The following is a 21,540-nucleotide window of genomic DNA, read 5'->3' as shown; positions in this document are numbered from 1 at the left end:
GAGTCACATCAGGACTTTTTGTCCCTTTGGCCCTCGCCTTGCTGTGATCTGCATGCCAGGGAGTATTCGAGGGTTCTCTAAACACTGTGAGAGTCCGTTGCAAATGCTGCTGATATGAGTTGTTTACCGTATCGGTGCACGCAAACAAGGCTGGGTTATTTAGATTTGTCATGTACGTCCCACTCCACCGTTATAGAATAAATATTGTGAGCCAAGTACATAGCAGTGCATTTAGCAGCAAGGCACTTTGCTGGCTTAACAGAAACAAGCTGCAACACCTGTGCATAACAGGGGGCGTTTCAGTCTTGATTCTGATTTTCCTGCCCCCGACTTTGAGTCAAACTGTTACTATGTTGTTGACATCGAAGGCATGCTGTGAATTCATACTGACCCACACGGTCCATGAGAACTGAGGATTGATCAGTTCTTGACAAAACCACTTGGGTCTGATTCTAATGAACTATTATTATTAATAATAATAATTAATTAAGAATTCCTTGTACCTAGAGGCCTTAACCCAGATAAGACATTGTGTTAGGTGCTGTACGGACAGTAAAAAAACACTGCCTGAAGCGTTAATAATCTAAATAGACAAGAAAGAAAAGGTATAGGTGGTAAGAAGTACTATCACCCCCATTTTACAGATGGGAAACTGAGGCAGGGAGAGACTAAGATACTTGTCCAAGGTCACACAGGAAATGTGTGGCCGAAGCAGGAATTAAATCCCACTCTCCTGAATACCAAGCCGAGTGTCTTAATCACTGGCTTGATCCTGCCTCTTATTTACACCGGTGTAACTACTTCGATTTCAGTGGATATATTCCTGATTTATACCAGTTAAATGAGAGGGACAATTAGAATATCAGGGCAGAGGCTTGCAAGCCAGAATGGAACTTGAAAACCCCATTGTGAAATCATCCCTGCATTCCTCCACTTTTTTGGCAGTGACTTATCCACCATTGGGTTAATATCCATGGGGCTGGTAACTGGCCCGGGACGCTAGGCTGGATTGTGATTGAAACCAAGCACTTTTAAAAGCATTTTCTTTCTACTTGTTGCTGAAGATTCAAAGTTCCTGGAAGGCAGAGGGGCTGGGATACGTCAAACTTGAAAACAGTTACTGCTATCTGAAAGTGGGGGCCCCTCCCCGCTCATGTGAGCTGGAAAGGCAAAAGAGAATGACACATGTGCTGTTTCCTTTTCCAGTTGCAAAGGGGTCAGGAACTCGGCAAGGAGTGTCTGAACAAGTGTTGCATTCTCCTGGGTCCTTGGTCTCTTCCCTGCCTTTCTAGCTGCTCTGTTTAATCCAGCCGGCGATTCTGAACAGGGGGAAAAAACAGTCAGCACAAATAAGGCATTTCTGAAGGCATAAATTATGAGTGACCAAAACAATGTGACACCATCACCATGTGAGTACCCTATTTTTTTCCCCTCCCTGCAGTAACAGTGAATTTACAAGTCTGTTGTTTAACCAGATGATTTTTAAACACAGTTCAAGTTCTGCAACAAATTGCCTGGGGTCTCCTTAAAGGAAAGAGATATCGATGAAACACTCTCTCTCTCTCTCTGTGTCTGTCTGTCTGTCTGAAAGTTACAGAGAGAATCGAAACAGACCTCTGCAAAGTTTAATTCCTGAATATAGCATATGAAAATTTGTTACATTTCATTCTAAGTGCAAGTTTAGAGAAAATATAAAGTAAATGCTTTTCCCGTAAGGAATGAAAATATAGAGCATTCAGAAGGCTTAGTGTCTCTCTTCTGAGATATTAATGGTGCTGCCTAGCTTGTATTTAGAGACACCAAGCTGTCTGTATGTAATATGAGATGCAAGCCAAAAACTGTCAGTCTATATTTAAAGTTACAATGCATGTTTGCTTTGGGAACTTTAGAAACACAGTCTTAGGGCAACTGAATGGTTTTCTCACAGTAACGTTATAGGAGGGAAAATTCAATGCTGGCATAGTTCTGTTGATTTCAGTGAGTGGTGCAGGAGAGAATTTGGCCCAGGGAGTTCAAGTGACCATGCCATTTAATCACCCCATGGTAGAATATTTTTGGGGTAATATTAAAAAATTGAGGGCCAGATTCTGTTCTGGTGCAAATCTAGAGTAACTCCAGCGACATCTATGGAAACATTTTGGGTTTCAATGGTGTAACTGACAGCAGACTGTGACCCACAGTCCAGAGAATGGCTTTGGAAGAGGTTTGCTGTTTTAATTGAAATATAACCAGTTTGGTAACGTCACAGCATATTTGTAATGAACCCACCAAAACGGAATTGTTCCTCACAGTAGATCCCTGTAATAAAAAGCACAACACAGAGGGGAGTGCTGGGAAAAGATCCACCCTCAACTCTTGGTCCCAGGGTTGCTGTAGGATGAACTGGTCTATAGGAAATTTGAAATTGACAATGGTTTTCAAGCTTTGAATGAGATAGATGGATTGAGCAGAAATGTTATATTGAAAAGAATCACTGGAATTTTAGCCAAAGATTTTTATTGGCCCCGGGGTCTTTTTACAAGTAGAAACCAACTTAAAGGCTGAAAAATCACCTCCATCTTTTTTTTTTGGTTCCAGTAATTTTGACCAGATTTAAGCCTATTCACTGCTAGTAGAAGGAAAAAACAAAGATTGGCACTTTAGAAGACACTACGGTGACTGGGAGCTTCTGTACACTTATTTTCAGACATGTAAATGACTTATAACTGGTTTCAGAGTAGCAGCCGTGTTAGTCTGTATCCTCAAAAAGAACAGGAGTACTTGTGGCACCTTAGAGACTAACAAATTTATTAGAGCTCTAATAAATTTGTTAGTCTCTAAGGTGCCACAAGTACTCCTGTTCTTTTTGACTTATAACTATTGCCCTCAAATGTCTTGTGGGATGGCGGAGTTACACTTATTAGCTGAAATGCACATTATTGATTGGGCAGTGTTGTTGCTTATGTAGAAACCCCAAGGCCCAAGCTTAACTCTGGAGTTTTGCCTGCTTAAGGCGTTCAGGAGTGGACTCTCAGGCCATGATTCAGATCTCACTTGTGCTAGTGTAGATCAGGAGTGACACCAGTTTAAAAGTGGCGAAAGTGAACTCAAGAATCAGGCCTGACATTTGACTTATCTAAAGCGTTAATTCGGTGTGTCAGCATCTCACAACAGTATAGAATGAGAAAACAACTGTATACATCAAATCATTTAGTTTTCGGTAACATCTAGGAAGGAGTTCTCAGTTTTTGACCATGTCAGACTCTGCAAACCATTTTTACAACCATACACTATAGATGGTTACATACAAAACTTGCGCCCCTTTACCTAGTGTTGAATTGAAATAATGTCGCTGTCTGCTTTCCAACTCTCTGAATGCAATTTCTCCTGCAGATTCAGACAGGATGTTCCTGTATCCTGTTTCAGTTTGCATCATGGTAAATGTGATCCACATTGTTTAAAAAACAAAATAGGAACCAAATTCAATTAAAGGGGAAGCCTTCTGGTGACTACATATGCAAGTTCAGTGCATTATTTCCATGCAGGCCTGTTTTGTTTTCCTGGCACAAATCCAGTAGCGTTGGCACCAGTCAGTTTCTAATCAAGGAGACGTTAAAGTTCAATGTGTTGAGAGGTCCTGTACAGCACAGACAACAGATGTTTAGCAGAGAGGGACTGTGTCTGGCAAAGCAAAGTTGTATGGCTTGATAAGCAAAATAAAAAGTACTGAAGCTGGTGCAAATATCCATAAAGCACCAGCAATACATCCGACTAATCTTATACTAATTTTTTGATACTGGCTGGGGATGCCAGGTAACAGCTGTTTTGTGAGGTTGCTAGAATGGTGTTGGGTAACCTAATTATTAGGGTGCTCTGGTGATCCTCTTGCATTTACTGATGAATGATACAGGATTTTTACTCACTCTTTCTTTGTATACAAGTATATTCTTGATGGTCCTGAAAGAGCATAACAGAAAGAGGAATGTTTCCATTTTAAAATTCCCAGCTTTATGAACGTAGAGAATTTATTTTCCTCCCATATTCCTCTACCTCTCTTCTTCTGATCATGGCTCCTTTACGTGCCACGTGGTGAAGCCATTATTGAACTGCTGTGAACATCCCTGCAACGGTGTATTTCATCTGCATCGGTTTATTGGTTATCTTATGCTTATTTTTATTATACTCAGCCCATGAGATTTCCCCATATCCCTCCCCCACCCCCCAAGAAGGCAGTGGGTGTAGACAGTCACCATGTGGATTGTTGTTAGAAAACCTAACCTGGACTCTGGAGATGTCCAGTTCCACGGTAGAGCCCGGGCCTGCTAAACTTTTTCAGGGGAGTTGAAGGACAAAGCCCTGGGTGGGATAATTTAGTTGGGGTTGGTCCTGCTTTGAGCAGCGGGTTAGACTAGATGACCTCCTGAGGTCCCTTCCAACCCTGATAGTCTATGATTCTATGACTGCTCGTGTGAGTGAGGATTACTCGCAGGAGTAAGGGTTTGCAGAATGGGGGATCAATCCTGGAAGCTGCTGAACTCTGTCCGGTCCCATCTCCTTCACCGGGAGCTGAAGGTGTTCAGCAGGGACAGGCCCTTGAGCACCAGCCTGGTGTATGCTTCTAAGGGTGCAGCCTCTAATGCCCCACGTTGGCTGTGTGGAGCAGCAGAAAGGGGAGAACAACTTCCATGAGGCTATTTCCTATCCTGTGCTGAGTGTAGAGTGATTGGAGCCTTGGTGCTGCCATGCAAGGCACCATCCAGCACAGATTGGAGGGGGAAGTGCTAGGCAAAGGGCTAGTGCCTGAACTCCCTTCTGGAGCCAGGGGAAACTCAAGGACCAGAGTCACCAGCTGGTCTCTTGCCCTTCACTCGGGGCTTCTGGCAAAGCCACAGTCAGTCCCTGACGAACCTTCATTGGACAATCTGCTGACTTGGACCTACACTTGATTTTGTTGCCTCTCATCAGTGGAGGCCCTGTCTGGAACAGTAAGTTCTAAATAAGAATGGAGGCTATTGAGTAAGGAAACATACTTCATTCCATGCATCTGAAGAAGTGAGGTTTTTTACCCACGAAAGCTTATGCCCAAATAAATCTGTTAGTCTTTAAGGTGCCACCGGACTCCTTGTTGTTTTTGTGGATACAGACTAACACGGCTACCCCCTGGTACTTCTCTGCTAAGCACCAAGTATTTAATGAGTCAGGAACCGTGGAGGATTACACTGACCCCATTTTTTAAAAGAGAAGGCCCAAAATGCACCCACAACTGCATGTGAAATTGAGTGCCTGAGTTTGTGTGCAGAAGAGAAGAGTGAGGAGGGATTTGATAGCAGCCTTCAACTACCTGAAGGAGGGTTGCAAAGAGGATGGAGCTCGGCTGTTCTCAGTGGTGGCAGATGACAGAACAAGGAGCAATGGTCTCAAGTTGCAGTGCGGGAGGTCTAGGCTGGATATTAGGAAACACTATTTCACTAGGAAGGTGGTGAAGCACTGGAATGGGTTACCTAAGGACGTGGTGGAATCTCCATCCTTTGAGGTTTTTAAGGCCCAGATTGACAGAGCCCTGGCTGGGATGATTTTGTTGGTCCTGCTTTGAGCAATGGGTTGGACTAGATGACCTCCTGAGGTCTCTTCCAACCCTAATCTTCTATGATTCTATGATTATCATGACTCTGCATGTAAATTGGATATACCTAGTCCATTCTATGTAGGCTCTTATATTGTGCCCATTTTCATAGGTATCTATATGGAAATGTGCAAATGCAAAGACTTGATATATGTACGAAATTGCAGTAATTGGACACACAAATGTAGGTTAAAAAATACCCATGCAAATAACACTCTGCTTTTTTTAAAGTGCATGACCCTTGACATTTATCGGGATCACTCTGCCACCCGACAATTAAAACAAATATTATACAGCAGATTTGAATGATCCAGGTTATAACTAGCTAAATTCATAGGCCTATTAGCACTACTGCATGGCACATCGTAACCTTGTCACATAGCTGTTATCACTGCATCTTTCCGTCTGGGCTCTCATGGAATACTGTGTATCCATCACTGCTCAGATGATAGATAGATAGAAATTGAGGTCCCATTTTCAAAAGTGAGTTAGGCACTTAGGCTCCTAAGTCCCATGAAACTTTGGAAAAGAGGACTTAGATAGATAGGATCTATCTATCTATCTAAGTCACTTAAGTACTTTTGAAAATTTTACCCGCAGGCTGATAGCTGTTCCTGCAAACTATCTGGTAGTGGAATGATGACATTTGCAGAAATCAGGATTGGTTTGCAAATGATTTATGAATAGAAAAAATTAAAGGCTATGCTGGATAATTTATTTGCAACCAATAATTCAACCACGTTCAGCAATGATATTGCAGTGCAAAAACAGCTGGCTGGCAGATCGCATTGTGTGGCAGAAATAAGATCCATATTCCGTGAGTTTCTCCAAGAATCAGCATCATCCAGCTCACACCAGAGTCCGATCGAAAGTGATTATCCATTTCATACTCTCATATTGCATACACGCAGTGGTATGCCTTGTGTGTGTTTTCGCCAGTAAGACATTTGACTAAGTGATTTTGTTTTAATTAATCTTCTAATCTACGAAAGAGACCAGCCTCTCACATCTTTTCTCTTTTGACATCTGTTTCACAATGGGGTTCTTTCCTGATGAAGCAGAAAACTTAGCTGAAAATCGCAAATGGGTTAAACTCGTTCGGCTGTATTATAAAGTTTTTAAGTGATTTCTCTCTCTCTTGCTCTCTTATTTTTAGCTTATAAAAAACCCTGTTATTTCATGAGGGTCTAATTCTTTCTTCTTCAGATAAGCCCTGAGATGGAGTTAAGCTTTTTATCAGTAAGTTGCAGGGGGGCTTTCAAGCAGACCCTGAGACAGCTCCATGACATCCTGTGACTGATAAGCGACTGTTTCAGTTTCTTAATGGCAGCGCTCATGTTTAAAATGTCCTACTTTATGGGACAGTCCACATTATAAAAGAGAACATGTGACAGGCCGTATATTGCAGAGTCAATACCAGCTCTTGTGTGTGTGTGTATTCCCTCTAAGCTAGAAGACCTACAAAGCCTTCTGATATAGATACTGATTTTAAACAGAGAATATCTTTTAGTCACTTAGTACATGGAACCTACCAAATGGCCGAAGAAGTGGGTTGTAGCCCACGAAAGCTTATGCTCTAATAAATTTGTTAGTCTCTAAGGTGCCACAAGTACTCCTGTTATTTCAATGTATGTGTGTATCCTTCTCAATTCTCATGTTTTATTTCCCTATTCATGACACTATTTGCCACCCAACGTCCACATGCTCACACCTTTCCCTTTTATAGCTTAGATGCCTCTAAAAAACGGTAAAAAATAAGAAGATGTCATCTGGTCAATGAACAGTCACTTAAAAAAAAATCAGCAAGAAGGAAATCAGATTCTAGGCTGTGTAAAGAAGACAGTAGAAAATAACATGGAAATATTAAACATTTTTATATGAGCCAGTTGTATATTAGCATCCTTAATAGCACAGTCTCTAGGCCTCCAAACAAAAAGGCCTCAGGAAGAGCAATAAATGGAAATGACTTGAGGAAGACTAAATAATTTCTTCCTCAGCAGAAGTCAAAGACCAGGATTATGGATTAGAAAGTGCTGGTCACGCTCATGCTTGACTCTGAATGAAGTTAATGGAAATTGTTTGTGGACCAGTCACAAGACTGGTGACCACCACGGCTGCATCAGTGGTTGGAGACGGTGTGGCTTGACCATGCGGCACTCTAGTGATCGCCAGCTTGTGTTATGACCCCTAGAGAGCTATTACAAACCATGGAACACAGAGCATTTCTGAACATGGATATCTCAAACAGCTGTTTATGTCAACCAAATTCATGCTGCTTCTTGTCTGTATGGGGAAACTGACCAGCATAACTATTCCAGAATAACTATTCTGGAATAACTCCCATCTGGAAACTCTGTTCTGAAATAAAGCTGACTTTACTCCAGCATAATTGCTTTGGAAGCAAAATACTTATTCTGGAATGAAATCACTTTCATTCTGGTATAGAGTATCGACATAGGGAAGTTATTCCAGAAAAGGTAAATTATACCAGAATAGCTATAGCAGAATAGTTATTCCAGAATATCTGTCAGTCAGTTTCCCTTGTGTAGACAAGGCCTTATTCCCTATTCACAAATATTTGCACAAATGGGGTTGTGTTGTCCATGCCAACATCTGTATTTTCATGCAAATATGAATGCTTGTTTTCTGTTACTTATTCAAAACTTTCAGTTATCCAATCAAGAAGCAGGAGCAATACCATGTGACCAACTATCACATAAAGCAAATAATGAGTAGTCCAGGTGTACAGTCTATGAACAACTTAGCATCTGAAATGTGCATGTCTAAATATTTGTTGAAAGGTTACATATGATTAATAGCTTCGCTTTGTGGCTGAACAACTCATGCCAGATAATTGAAGCAGGTCCCGAAGTTACTATATGAGCTCATTGACAAAAAGCACATTACAAGAACAATAAAAACAGTGAGGAGTCTGGTGGCACCTTAAAGACTAACAGATTTATTTGGGCATAAGCTTTCATGGGTAAAACCCACTTCTTCAGATGCATCTGACGAAGTGGGTTTTTTTTACCCACGAAAGCTTATGCCCAAATAAATCTGTTAGTCTTTAACGTGCCACCAGACTCCTCGCTGTTTTTGTGGACACAGACTAACACGGCTACCCCCTGATATAAGAATAATATTACCAACTCCAAGCAGTCAAATATTAGGAGTCAGGCTTCAACAAATTAGGAGATTGGCTTGAAAATCATGAGACTTTTTTCGAAAAATAAATGTTGAATTATTTTTATTTTCCTGCCGGTTTTCCTTCTGGAGTCTTTAGGGTTCAGCTGAGGCCCACGTTCAAGCTTTTCTTGGCAACCAGGAGGGCTAGAAATTCATTTTTTAATGAAAGCTGAGGTTCTTCTGCAATCTGTTTATTCCAGGAGCTGGTGCTTGCAAGCCTTGCAATAAAATCATGAGTTGGAAACGTTGTAATGACCAGAATAAACTAGAATATCAGGATTTGTTCTTCAGGCTGTGATTGGTCACCTATGTCAGCTGGCATTATTACTGCTCCCCAATTGGTTGGCCATTGCATAGCAGGCTGAGGGCAGCAGAGGATTAATTTTTCATCGTGTTCATCATGGAGTGACCACATGGAGTTTCAAGTGATCTCTGAACCATCTGTTTCCTGATTTAGCCCTACCACTGATTTGCCTGTCCAGTCGACTGAGGTTTGTTGCTCCCCTGTAAGCCTCCCATTTTTTCTAATCTCATCCTCTCTTAGCTCCTAGGGAACTTCTGCCACATCCAAACTGGGGGCTCTTGTGAAGATCATAACTGTTAATGAAGAATTGTTTCTTCCTGTCCTTCAAGGGCATTCCATAGGTTCAGAAGTGAGAAGAAAGGAAGGGAAGCCAAGACCAGATGCTGGGAAGACATAAATCTTCCTTTTTCAGCCTAGAATTTCTTTTCATTTGGGAGTTCTCCTGCCTCCATTCCCTTCTCCAAAGATTTCTGTCTTGGTCTCTGGAGTTTACTCTACAGCAGAAAATCTCTCCATCTCCACTTTCTTCCTGCAGTAAGGTAGGAGTTCTCCTTTGCATTCTGGGGCATTTTTTACTCCCTGTGTTGCAGGACTAACAGAGTTCATCTTGACCAGGCTCCCTTTCATTTTCACTGCCTGCCAGCGGGTTTTGCTTTTGGATTCGGGATTCTAAACGGCACTTTGAGCTAGTTTGCTTTTCCTAGTCTCATCACGCTTAGTTATTTTAAATAAGAATAATACCTAGCTTTCTTATTGCATTGTTCATCAGCAGCTCTCAAAGTAGTTTACAAAGAATCATTAACTCCATTTTACAGATGGGGAAACTGAGGCACGGGGGAGAGTTAATTTGTCCAAAGTCACCCAGCAAGGTAGTGAAATTGCTGGGATTAGAACCCAGGTCTCTGGAGCCCCCATCCAGGGCTCTAACCATGAGGCCACACAGCCATGCTGCAGTAAGGTATTGACATTCTGGTAAATAAGCATATGGAGGCAGAAGTTCTATAGTACTGCATATTGCAGTATACATGTAGGATTCGACTGTAACTACAGTCTGTGCTGAGTAAAGAGTGGTAAGTAGCTGCATCACCCCAGAACTGACCCGGAAACAAATTGTGATTCAGTGTCTACACTAAGGAGAATACACCAGCTTGGCTACATCGGTGTAGCTATGCTGGCTTAACCGCTTAGTGTAGACACATACAGTGATGGAAGGGGTTTTTCCAGCACTGTAAGAACACCGTCTCCCTGAACTAAGGTAGTTACATCGATTAAAGCATTTTTTCAATCGACATAGCTGCGTCTACATGGGGGTAGGTCTGCCTAGCTATGTCGGTCCAGGTGTGGTTCCCAGATGTTGACCCAGAAGACTGGAAGAAAGCTAATGTGCCAATTTTTAAAAAGGGTAATTGGGATAACCTGGGTAATTATAGGCCTGTCAGATTGACATCAATCCCAGACAAGATAATGGAGCAGCTGATATGGGCCTCAATTAATAACGAACTAAAGAAGGGTCATTTAATTAAAACAAAGCAAGATGGGTTTATGGAAAATCGACCCTGTCAAACTAACCTGCTATCTTTTTTTGAAGAGATTACCAGTTTGCATGATAAAGGTAATAGTGCTGATGTTATATACGTAGACTTCTGGAAAGTGTTTGACTTGGAGCTACGTGACATTTTGTTTAAATAACTGGAACAGGATAAAATCAACTCGGCACACAGTAAATGGGTTAAAAACGTTATCTAGATTACGTGGTACACGGGGCGCAAGCAAACAATATGCATTTAAATATGGCTAAATGTAAAGGTTTGATCCGGGAACAAAGAATGTAGGCCATGCTTACAGAATGGGGGACCCTATGCTGGGAAGCAGTAACTCTAGAAAAGATGTGGGAGTCATGGTGGATATGAGTACCCAGGGTGATGTTGTGGCCAAACGGGCTGATGGGATCCCTGGATACATAAACAGGGGACTCTCCAGTAGGAGCAGAGAGGTTATTTTACTTCTGTATTTGGCACTGGTGTGACCACTGCTGGAACCCTGTGTCCAGTTCTGGTGCCCACAATTCAAAAATGATGTTGATAAAGTGGAGAGGGTTCAGAGCAGGGCCCTGACAACGATTAAAGGATTAGAAATCATGCCTTATGCCAATAGAATCGTCGGACTGCAAGGGACCTCAAGAGGTCATCTAGTCCAACCACCTGCACTCATGGCAGGGCTAAATATTTCCTAGACCATATAGATAATATAGGCTCAAGGAGCTCAATTTAGCTTAGCAAAGGGTACGTCTACACTTACCTCCGGGTCCGACGGCAGGCAATCGATGTTCTGGGATCGATCCCGGAAGTGCTCGCCGTCGACGCCGGTACTCCAGCTTGGCGAGAGGAGTACGCGGCATCGACGGGAGAGCCTGCCTGCAGCGTCTGGACCCGCGGTAAGTTCGGACTAAGGTACTTCGAATTCAGCTACGTTATTAACGTAGCTGAATTTGCGTACCTTAGTCCGAAGTGGGGGGGTAGTGTGGACCAGGCCAAAGAGAAGGTTAAGGGTTGACTTGATTACAGTCATTTTTAGTGTTTTTCACTGTGAATTGGAACAAAACCAAATTTCAAAATATCAAAATCCTCTGCAAAACGGAAGTCCCGTTCTCCGCACAGCTCTGTCTCCACCAGGGAAAGCTTAGGCTCATTATCCTGAGGTCTTGGCAGGTAAATAAAGGCATTAGGGAGGGTTATGCCATGTTGTTGTAGCTGTGTCGGTCCCAGGATATTGGAGAGACAAGGTGGGGGAGGTAATATCTTTTATTGGACCAACTTCTGTTGGTGAGCGAGACGAGCTTTCGAGCTTAGAGAGGGTCGAACCTTTAAGTCTACACAGATGTTCACTTGGGGAATTGTTACAACTCCATTGACGTCAGTGCAGTTATAACAGTTCCCACCAGCTGAGGATCAGCTCCTGGACTCTGAGCTGACTCCCAATGGCTTTGGATCAGGGTCTGGCTGATTTGGAATCTTGGTTCCCTTTTAATGTTAGCTTGCTTCAGAGGGCTAGATTCAGCTCAAGGCCTACTTGCCTTCCGCCAGGCCCTGGCTGAGACAGAAAGAGTTCTGGAGGCTAACTGGGGCTGTTCTTCTGCTGTGGGGGACATGCCAGGGGCCAGCACAGTCCAAGAGGGGGAGGCTCTGACAGAGATTTAGAGATGCTTCCCCACTGAGAGAGGATGGCTCTGGTACCCCAGCCAGCTCTCCCTGTGGGTGAATGTTCCCTGCAGCCCAGGCCGGGGCATGGAGGAGCAAATCTCACCTCCCTGGATCAGCCGGAATGAATGGCACTTAGGAGATGAATGATTTTAGATTCCTCCTGCACGTCACTACCTCCCGTTTGTAAAAGACCCTTGCGTTCCCTTCTGGAACCCATCATGCTGCTTGAAACTGTGTCAAAGGCTTGTCTTCCTCCTCCCACGCTCTTCAGGACTTTCTTGAACTCTGCACACACACACACACACACACACACACACACACCCGAGGACAAAACTGCTTGCCAAGTCCCTCTGCGCTTTGGTTACCTCCCCGAATCAGCTTCGCTCTCGATGAATACAGCCTTTGATCTGATAGCCTCCGACTCAGGTCATAGGACTCGTGCCTGGCTGGAGCAACAAGGAGGGGGCTTGGTGGCTGCTTGGAGAGCTGCTTCGCTGAGTCAATACAGAATGGATGAATGCTGGGGGATGGGGGAGAGGCAGAGGAATAGATTGAGTTCCATTGTGCAGTGCTGGTTTAAAAAAAAAAAAAAAACGCCCCCTCCCCGCTTCCTGGCTTACATTTCCTTTAAGAGGAGGGTCATACATTCTGCCTTGGGTTGTTAACAACATTATCTATGCAGGAAGTGGACCCTGTGTCATGTTTTCCCCTATAGGCACTAACTGAGCAGATGGGAGCATGGATTCCATGTGTCTGCTCAACTGTGCTGCTTTTCAGCGGACCGTCTCCCAAATAAATGAGGCAGCACCACCGAATGCCCTCTCTTTAACCGGTCTGCCGATAAGCACCGCGGCTTACACATGGTGGCAGCTACCCAGAGGTGGCCAATCGCAGCCCGCAGAGGTGAAATCCTAGCCGTCTCTTTGCATTTCTACAGGACTATTTTTGTCAGGGGTGTAATTGCAACCATAGCTGGGTACCCACAGCACATGGCCTGTACTTAAAGATTGTGTTCATGATTAATTCCACAGGAGTCGCGCATAGTGTCCTTGTAAGTCAGAAGTAACTTTGAAAACAGGAATAGAAAGGCATCAGCATGAATCAGTGAATGGGTATGTTGCGGAGTATAACACAGGCACGAGATGCCTATGGGTAGTAAAACCTCAGAGCTTTGAGCCACGACAGAGACCAAGGCCTGTCCTTGAGTGGCCATACTGCATTGTATACCTGGGTTTACAGTTGCTGGACTTGGGTCTCACAGCCTTGCTAACATGTCCACACTGCCCTATGCAGACCTTCTGGTTCAGGTCTGTGGCTTGAGCTGCATCCACACAGGGCGTGGAGCGGTGTCTCAATGAGACAGGGACTCTGACCCACCCCCCTCAGCAGGATCTGCAAGCTCAAATCCAGAGGGGTTCTGGCCTGAGTCAGACTGATTTCTGGTGTGGATGGAAGAGGGCTTTGGGCTCAAACCTGAGTCTGAGCCTGACTTTACAATGCAGTGTAGACATACCCACAGGAGGTCTGTGGCACAGCCAGGAACTGGAGCCATCTCTTCTGAGGCTAGGTCTACACTACCCGCCTGAATCGGCGGGTAGAAATCGATCTCTTGGGGATCGACTTATTGCGTCTCGTCAGGACGCGACAATCGATCCCCGAATCGACGCGCTTACTCCACCAGCGGAGGTGGGAGTAAGCGCCGTCGACTGGGAGCCGCGGCAGTCGATTTTGCCGCCGTCCTCACAACAGGGTAAGTCGGATCTGATACGTCGAATTCAGCTACGCTATTCGCGTAGCTGAATTTGCGTATCTTAAATCGACCCCCCCCTGTAGTGTAGATGTAGCCTGAGTTCCAGCCTACTACAAGACCAGTCCTCGTCACCAAAAAAGGACCTTTTCTTTTGTAGTTTTTTTTTTTTTTAATCAACGGGAAGGAGAGTCAGATATGTAACTACTCTGACACTTTTTTCTCTATTCACATGGCACCTTTTACTCCTAGTTCTTTAAACATACTGGATACATATAATTCACCCCATTCTACAGATGGAGAAATCCAGATGCAAAAAAGGACCCAAGATCATGCAGCAAACCCATGGCTGAGATGGGATTAAATCTCAGATCTCCTGACATCCAACCCCCACTGCTGAGCCTTGCAAGCACTCCTTGTGTACAACAGATGTGCATCTGATAAAACCAGACCAGTCACTCCTCTGCCACTGGAGAATTTAAAAATGAACAAGATTGTGCCTAGCTGCTCTCAACAAAATTCTGTGTTAACAGCGCTCTTTTCAGAGGATCTTTAACGTGGCTTCTAATAGATTTTAAAAAAATATGAAAGTTAATGTTTAAAAAAATAATATAATACAAAGGTTGGGAAAAGAGTGTCTGTACATCTGGGTATAGTGCTTAGATTAGCCACAAATATAAAGTTAGTTTTTAAAAGTCATATGATACATAGAGGACATAATCAGCAATAACCCAAATAGAGGTGTTTAGATTTAACAATACAGTTTAGACATTAGAATCTGAATACTCGGGTACATCACTCAGGAAAAGTGCAGAGATTTGGTTGTGGAAAGCAAAATATATCAATGAGTGGAGATTGTCCCTCAGCAATTGAGAATTAGGTTGGTTGTCCATTTAGAAAATAATATTACACCTGCAATTTTGCAGGTGAACTCAACTGTGAACACAATCTCGAAGATGTAGTCATTTGCAGGTGCAGGCAAAAGAATAGAGGCATTTAGCTAACTGGTTTGCGGGTGCAAACAACACTGGGTGGAAATGTGTCATTTATTCTGATGCTGATTACATGCACAACAATGTGGGTGCAAAGTGGAAGACCACTGGATATCTAATGAAGTCGTGCCTTGGTGGACAAATCTCAAGGATTAACTACTAATGCGAAACTATCTGTTTGATCTTGCATTTAGCTGAGACACTCTGAGGAACTGTCCCAGACCCGAGGAAGAACTCTGTGTGGCTCAAAAGCTTGTCTCTCTCACCAGCAGCAGTTGGTCCAATAAAAGACATTACCTCCCCCACCTTGTCTCTCTAATCTCAAGGATGCAGTAAAAATAGAACTTTTACAGTAAACCAGCTCCGCTTGCTAAACTTGGGCTGACCCAGAGCCATTGATTTCCCTGGTTTTGGATCAAGCCCCTCTTCCTTAAGGCGGAGATTTTCAAAGATGCTATGGAGACTTGGATGGCCTGTTCTTACTCATTTTAATGGGAAATAAGCATCCAAATTCCACAGGTGACTTTTGAAATATCCACCTAAGTGTATAACTTCCTCTCTCTTACAGGGAATATACTCCAAACTGCATATAGCAGATACTGTAACTGCACCCAACGCTACCTCCCTTAATCATACATTCATCACGTCTGTTCCCTAGCCCATCGTGGAGTTATTCCAACCAGGGTGTATCTAGAAGTGACAGCGTACAAGGCATCTCTGTGTAAAGGATAGCAGCCCAGCACATATTTCCCATGTAGCTTTCCTTTAAAGCTCGCACCGGAGGAAGATTTGAGAAAAGTTGACGTATGCTATTAGTCTGCAGCTTTTAGCTGACTCAGCAGCAAACAGCAAAGGAAGAGGTTTGCAGGATGGCTGACAAGAGCCTTCCTAATGACAGCTTCTACCCAGCTTGACAACTGATTTTCTTTTCCACCGTTTGCAGTTTCTCGGTGTAGAGGCTGAGCTCAGGGTGTTTGAAGTCTCTACTGCAGATAGCGTAGGATGATGGGATAGAGCCTTTGCTGGTTTGTATGTCGGTGTAGGAACTATGCTGATGTACAGCAGCTGAGGATCTGGCCCAGCGCCTCCTTTGCTCAGCAAAAACAAGGGATCAGATCTTGTTGCTACTGAAATAAGGTGGGGGGAGGGACGGGAAAGGACTACCCCTGGCTTCAGTGGGAGTAGAAGTAGGTCTTAAGAGTGTAACAATTGCCTTGATGCCAAATAGCACCTTTAAGCTTTGTTGATAAAATTTCCAAGGGAGGCATCTCAGTAAGGTACAGCCACACACGGTAGGTATTTACTGTGAGAGCAATTCAACTGCCTGAGCTTAACCCTATTGGGAGTTCTGCCGCCGACTTCAGTGTGAGCGGAGGCTCGTGAAACAAACCCTTGCAACAGCGCCGCCTAGTGGGGAGGGCAGGGCGCCAGTGCAACCTGGAGCACTGCTCCTTGGCGGACTTCCTGCATGGCCATATGCAACAGCTCTTTGGGTGCAAAGTGATATAGGGCCAAAGGACCCACCGCCATGCAGAACCGGCTCTCCGGGCCCTGCCCTCAGAGCACAGGGATCACAAGCCCCATAAAGACTATTCCAGAACTGAGGCCAGAGCAGCAGTTACAGATGGGATCCACTCTCCCTCTGCTGTCAAGGGCATGAAGTCCCCTGTCTCTCCTGAGCCCCCCAAAGGACGTTCCCCGGCTCCCAGCCCAGGTACTTGGGTTGAGAGCTGTGGCCCCTTGAACATACCGTCGGTCACCTAACTGAGATGCAGATGCAAATGACCTGATTTTCAAAGTCAAAGGGTGAGATTGCTCTTTCATAGCGGCTTGGATTGTGAGATGAAAGCTGACCCTTACTTGTTACGGGTGAAATTCACTCCAGCGCAGAGGGCCCACACAAACCGTGACGTGCCACTTCAGCCCCTACCTGAATAGTCCTCTGTTACTAGTGCATCAGATGTGGTCGTTTTAACCAAGGGGAAAATCCTGCTCTTATGACACGGGGGGAATGGTTGTATGGAGGGTCTCTGAGTCATCCCACTGCTACAAAGTAGAATGACTTTGGTTCAACTATACTATAACAGGGTTCAAAACAGAATTACATAAATTCACGGAGGATAGGTCCATAAATGGCTATTAGCCAGGATGGGCAGGGATGGTGTCCCTAGTCTCTGTTTGCCAGAAGCTGGGAATGAGCGACAGGGGGTTGGATCACTCAATGATTGCCTGTTCTGTTCATTCCCTCTGGGGCACATAGCTTTGGTCACTGTCAGAAGACAGGATACTGGGCTAGATGGACCTTTGGTCTGATCCAGTATGGCCATTCTTACAGCGGGGGCGGGGGGGGGGGGGGGGAAAGGGGCGCGGATAATATGCTCCAGAGTTCCCTACAGTGTCTGCTGCTAAAGAAAACACAGGCCTGTCCCTCAGCTGGATCCTCCTTCTCCTGGCAGCTATAGACCAATTTGCACCAGCTAGAAATGTGGCTCTCTATGCAAATGTGGCTCTCTATGCTAGATGCCTAACCTTATCCCTGATGCACTAAATCATACCCCTGTGCAGCCCTGGTATGCCAGCTGGTAAATTGGTCATACACCCTCAACTTATTGGTCAAGAGAGCACTAGGCTGGAATCCTGCTCAGCTATTGAGTGGGGACATTGGGTGAAGAAAGACGCTTCCTTTGCTCCATTCCCTCGCCTCTCCCAGCGTACCTGCAGGGTTTTACCTGGCTGTTGGTGTGGTACGATTTACACATCTCAGGTGACAAGGGGCAAAGGAATGTTCCTTCTCGTCCCCATACGTCTCTGGACTGTTTCCATTTTCCTGTCCAATCCATCAGGAACAGCAGCTTCCTTTGCCAAAGACACCTGCCACCCCGTTCTTCTGCAGAGTATGACAATGAGCAGGGTCTGGCAGCATCGCCTCAATCCTGCAAGGTGCCAAGCGGTTTGGGTTGGTCCAACAAAGCACTTAAGCACATGCTTAATTTTACGCATGCGTACAGTCCCATTAGATTCAGTAGGGCTTAAAGTTAAAGCAGGACTGAGCCCTCAGCCCCTTCTTCCCGCTTGCCCCATTTTTGTATATGCACTTTCCCCCTGGAATTGCAGTAATTCATTCTTTACCGCTCTCAGTGGCTCTGAATCACAGCTTGTGATGGGGGTATCTTGGAGGCGCATTGCCCCGTCAGTGCAAGCCTCGTGCAGCCACGAGGCCCCCAGGAGTTGAGCAGTGACACAGACACTGCTACACCCTTGCAGGGGCTGCAGCTCCTCCTCCACTCTACACTGGAAGGTCCGCTCTGCCAGCTGTGCAGGGTGGAGGAATGGCCCCATCAACACAGCCCGCAGGGGCTTAGAGCTGTCCACCTTCGCTGAACCCTTAACACTCTCATAGAAGCATCTTGGAAAGGGCTCTAAAGATGTAATGCCCGTCTAGGTGCTTATTAACGATGATTATGTCCATCATTATTACGAAACACTTCTGCAAATCCAGGGGAATGCTTCAGGTGAATAACTCAGAAGAGAGACCCCCCCACACACACACAAACGCTCAATAAATGGCATGATTTGGGCGGGGGTCTAGCCTCTCTCTCTCTCTGTGCTTAATTCTTGGAGGTTTTGGTGGTGTGCACCAGCCAGGCAGCAAACTAGAAAGCAGCAGCCTGTGGTAAGAAAACAGCCCCACACAACGAAAAACCAGAAGAGGGTGGGGGATGGAACCAATGAGCCCCAAACACAGAGAACATTCCTCATGCAGAAAGGGACCACCTTGTCTTCTGCTTCCCAGTGTCCCGGTCTGTAATTCAGGCCTGGGGGTGTAGCATCAGGCAGGCTTGTAAAAGGAGCTAAAAATGTGGCTTTAAAATGGTATGCGGGTGTGTGGTGTTTGTTCTTGACCCTGACTCACAATGGATAAATACTTTAGCTCAAGCTGTGCCCTTAGATAAGCACAGCACAGCTACCACTGAAGTAAACAGGAGTTGCACACGCATGTCGGAGGGTGGAATTTGGCTCGTAAACAAGCTTTAATGTCAGTACGGCATGGCTGAACTCTAAGTTGACTTCATATTTTCCAGAGCTGTGGCAGCCCTGTGTGTTCCCCGCCCACACCCCAGCAGATGTTTCATTGGGATAACTTAACCTGCTGACACTGTTCCAAAGCAGTCCTCTTTGGAGGCAATGGTAATGGTTTCAAGATACAAAGTGAGATGAAAAATGTGCAGTCTCTTCCATGGATGGTTAGGATTAGAGAGACCCAGTGTGGTAACATTAGGTAGAACAAGCTGTGTTCCATTAGTCTGTGAGTTGGAGAGTCAGCGAGAACTACCGGGAGTGTCCGAGTCTAGCGACTCTAGCAAAGAATCCGCTTTCTGGTCATTAGTTCTGTCCCCTCTCTGCCATCTTTCCAGCTGGGATTGTGAAAAGCCCTCAACATTGACCTAACTTTACTTACATTAAACTGAAGCTGGGCTGGAAACAATTTTTCTGTCCCATGAAAAATGTTGAGGTTTAGACAATTTTTCCTGCCTCCCAGTGAGATGGAAAGTCAAAATCTCAAAAACTTTGGTGAAGAGACAAACTGAAAAAAATTCAGCTAGGGTTAACAAAAAAAAAAATCCCATAATTTTGAGACTTTTTTGTTCCAATTTTGACATTTTTTCTTTGGTTCATGCTTGTTTTAGCATAAATTTTGAAATGAAAAGTCATTTTGAAACAAAAAACCCAGACCTTTTCATTGCAAAAAACAAACAAACAAGCAAACAAACAAAAAAGTCTCAACATTTTTTCAGGTTGGAAAATTTGTTGAAACCAACTGTTTCTAGCAAACAGTTTCCATGTTGATGAATTGGCATTTTTCAGGGGGGGGGAATTACTGAAAAATCCCTGACCAGCTCTACATGCAAGACAGTGGCAGTTTAGCCTTTGCTTTCAATGGGAGCAAGACCAGTTCTACACAAAATGCTTTGGAAAATCCCACCTTCCATGTACAACATTGGTATTTATTTCATTTTGTCCACTGAATGGTGCTGAAACAGTGCCCTTCGTAATACCAGCACAAATGGAGATCAATGATGCCTGGTCTTATTCAGTCATGTGACAGGCAGAATTCCACTCTGTTTCCATATTCCAAATGAATTCAGCAACTTGTAGTATTTTATTTTGTGTTATTATTTTTGGTAGAGAGGAACTCTTGTTGAGGAACTCTTCGATTTTTTTCACTGGGGCCCTGGTTATCCAGTTTTATCGTATGTTGGTTGTTTAATACTTTTAGAAAAGAAGCAATGGCTTTCAGCACTGGGCATTATACAATATGCTCGTGAGAGAAGTGCCTTAGCAAGCATTTGTTATCAAAAAATACTAGAGCATATTCTCCCCAAAGTTACTCGATTAGAACCCCATTGAAATCAACAAGGCTGATCTACTGTCAAAGAAAGAATAGATGCACATTCACGCAACCCCTTTCCCTACTACAGCTGCTAATTTTGTTATATTTTGTGAATTACTTGGACAAAAAGGAACAAAAGACCAGATTCTGCCACTCTTGCACTGCGTCCCAATTAGACTATTCACAGAGTAAGGCACTCCCCACATGAGTAAAAGTGGCTGAAAATTTTCTGAATTCTTTTCCCAAACAGCTGCAGTTGAAGGCAGTGATGTAACTTGTTTCACCATTCAGTGCATGACCACCACCTACTCCGGAGTGAATAGTTTAGAATGCTGTGAGTTCTGTGCACTCCCAGACGATTCCTGGGGCTTATCTAGACGAACACTTAAGTTTGTGGCAAGTTCCCTACCAAGCCTGCCACACTATTTGTATGGATCCTGCTGCTGCATACAAAAAGTTTCCCAGTGCACTTGAATCTACCCTCCTTTGAAACAGGAATCGACTTCCCTAAATCTCTCTTTGCTCAGATTTTTTAAACTTTAGGAGCTCATTTCCAGCTAGGACGCTACCCATCCTCTAATTTTCAAGGCATAATTTTGCCTCCATAATCATAGACTATCAGGGTTGGAAGGGACCTCAGCTAGTCCAACCCCCTGCTCAAAGCAGTACTAATCCCCAGACTGAAATTTGCCCCAGATCCCTAAATGCCCCTCTCAAGGATTGAATTTACAACCCTGGGTTTAGTAGGCCAATGCTCAAACCACTGAGCTATCCCTCCCCCCAATAAATACCACTTTAATTTTTTAAGCCAGATTTAGGCACCCAAGTCTATCTATGTAACCACCCAAACAAAGGCCAGAATGAATGAACATTGAAATCAATGGAGAGGCTCCCACTGACTTCAATGGGTGTTTGAAGTACGTGGTAATTAGCTATCGAAGTGCTACCATTCACACTTGCAAATTGTTGCGGGTGGGAAATTATTTGTGGGTGTAAAACAGTGCTCACAACAATTCAAGGCCATCACTGAAAATCTTCCAATATATGCTGCTGATGCAGGATTTTAAGGTCAGCACTGCTAATGTTTTCAACAGCTAGTACCAGACAGTTGTCCAAG

The 21,540-nt window shown here is 44.3% G+C and overlaps 1 protein-coding gene across 1 annotated transcript in view; it reads left to right on the top strand.

Annotated features, from left to right (window-relative positions):
- The first annotated feature begins 1,010 nt into the window (after positions 1-1,010).
- The window catches only part of GYPC (glycophorin C (Gerbich blood group)), a 41,047-nt gene continuing 20,517 nt past the window's right edge, over positions 1,011-21,540 (top strand). The window contains exon 1 of the mRNA XM_065413432.1: positions 1,011-1,409. Within this exon, the coding sequence (XP_065269504.1) occupies positions 1,376-1,409 (34 nt within the window). The 5' untranslated portion in view covers positions 1,011-1,375. The remainder of the gene's footprint in view (positions 1,410-21,540) is intronic.

Source organism: Emys orbicularis, chromosome 11 (genome assembly GCF_028017835.1).
Source record: "Emys orbicularis isolate rEmyOrb1 chromosome 11, rEmyOrb1.hap1, whole genome shotgun sequence".
Taxonomy (NCBI): Eukaryota; Metazoa; Chordata; order Testudines; family Emydidae; genus Emys; species Emys orbicularis.
This window is presented reverse-complemented; position numbering and strand designations above follow the sequence as displayed.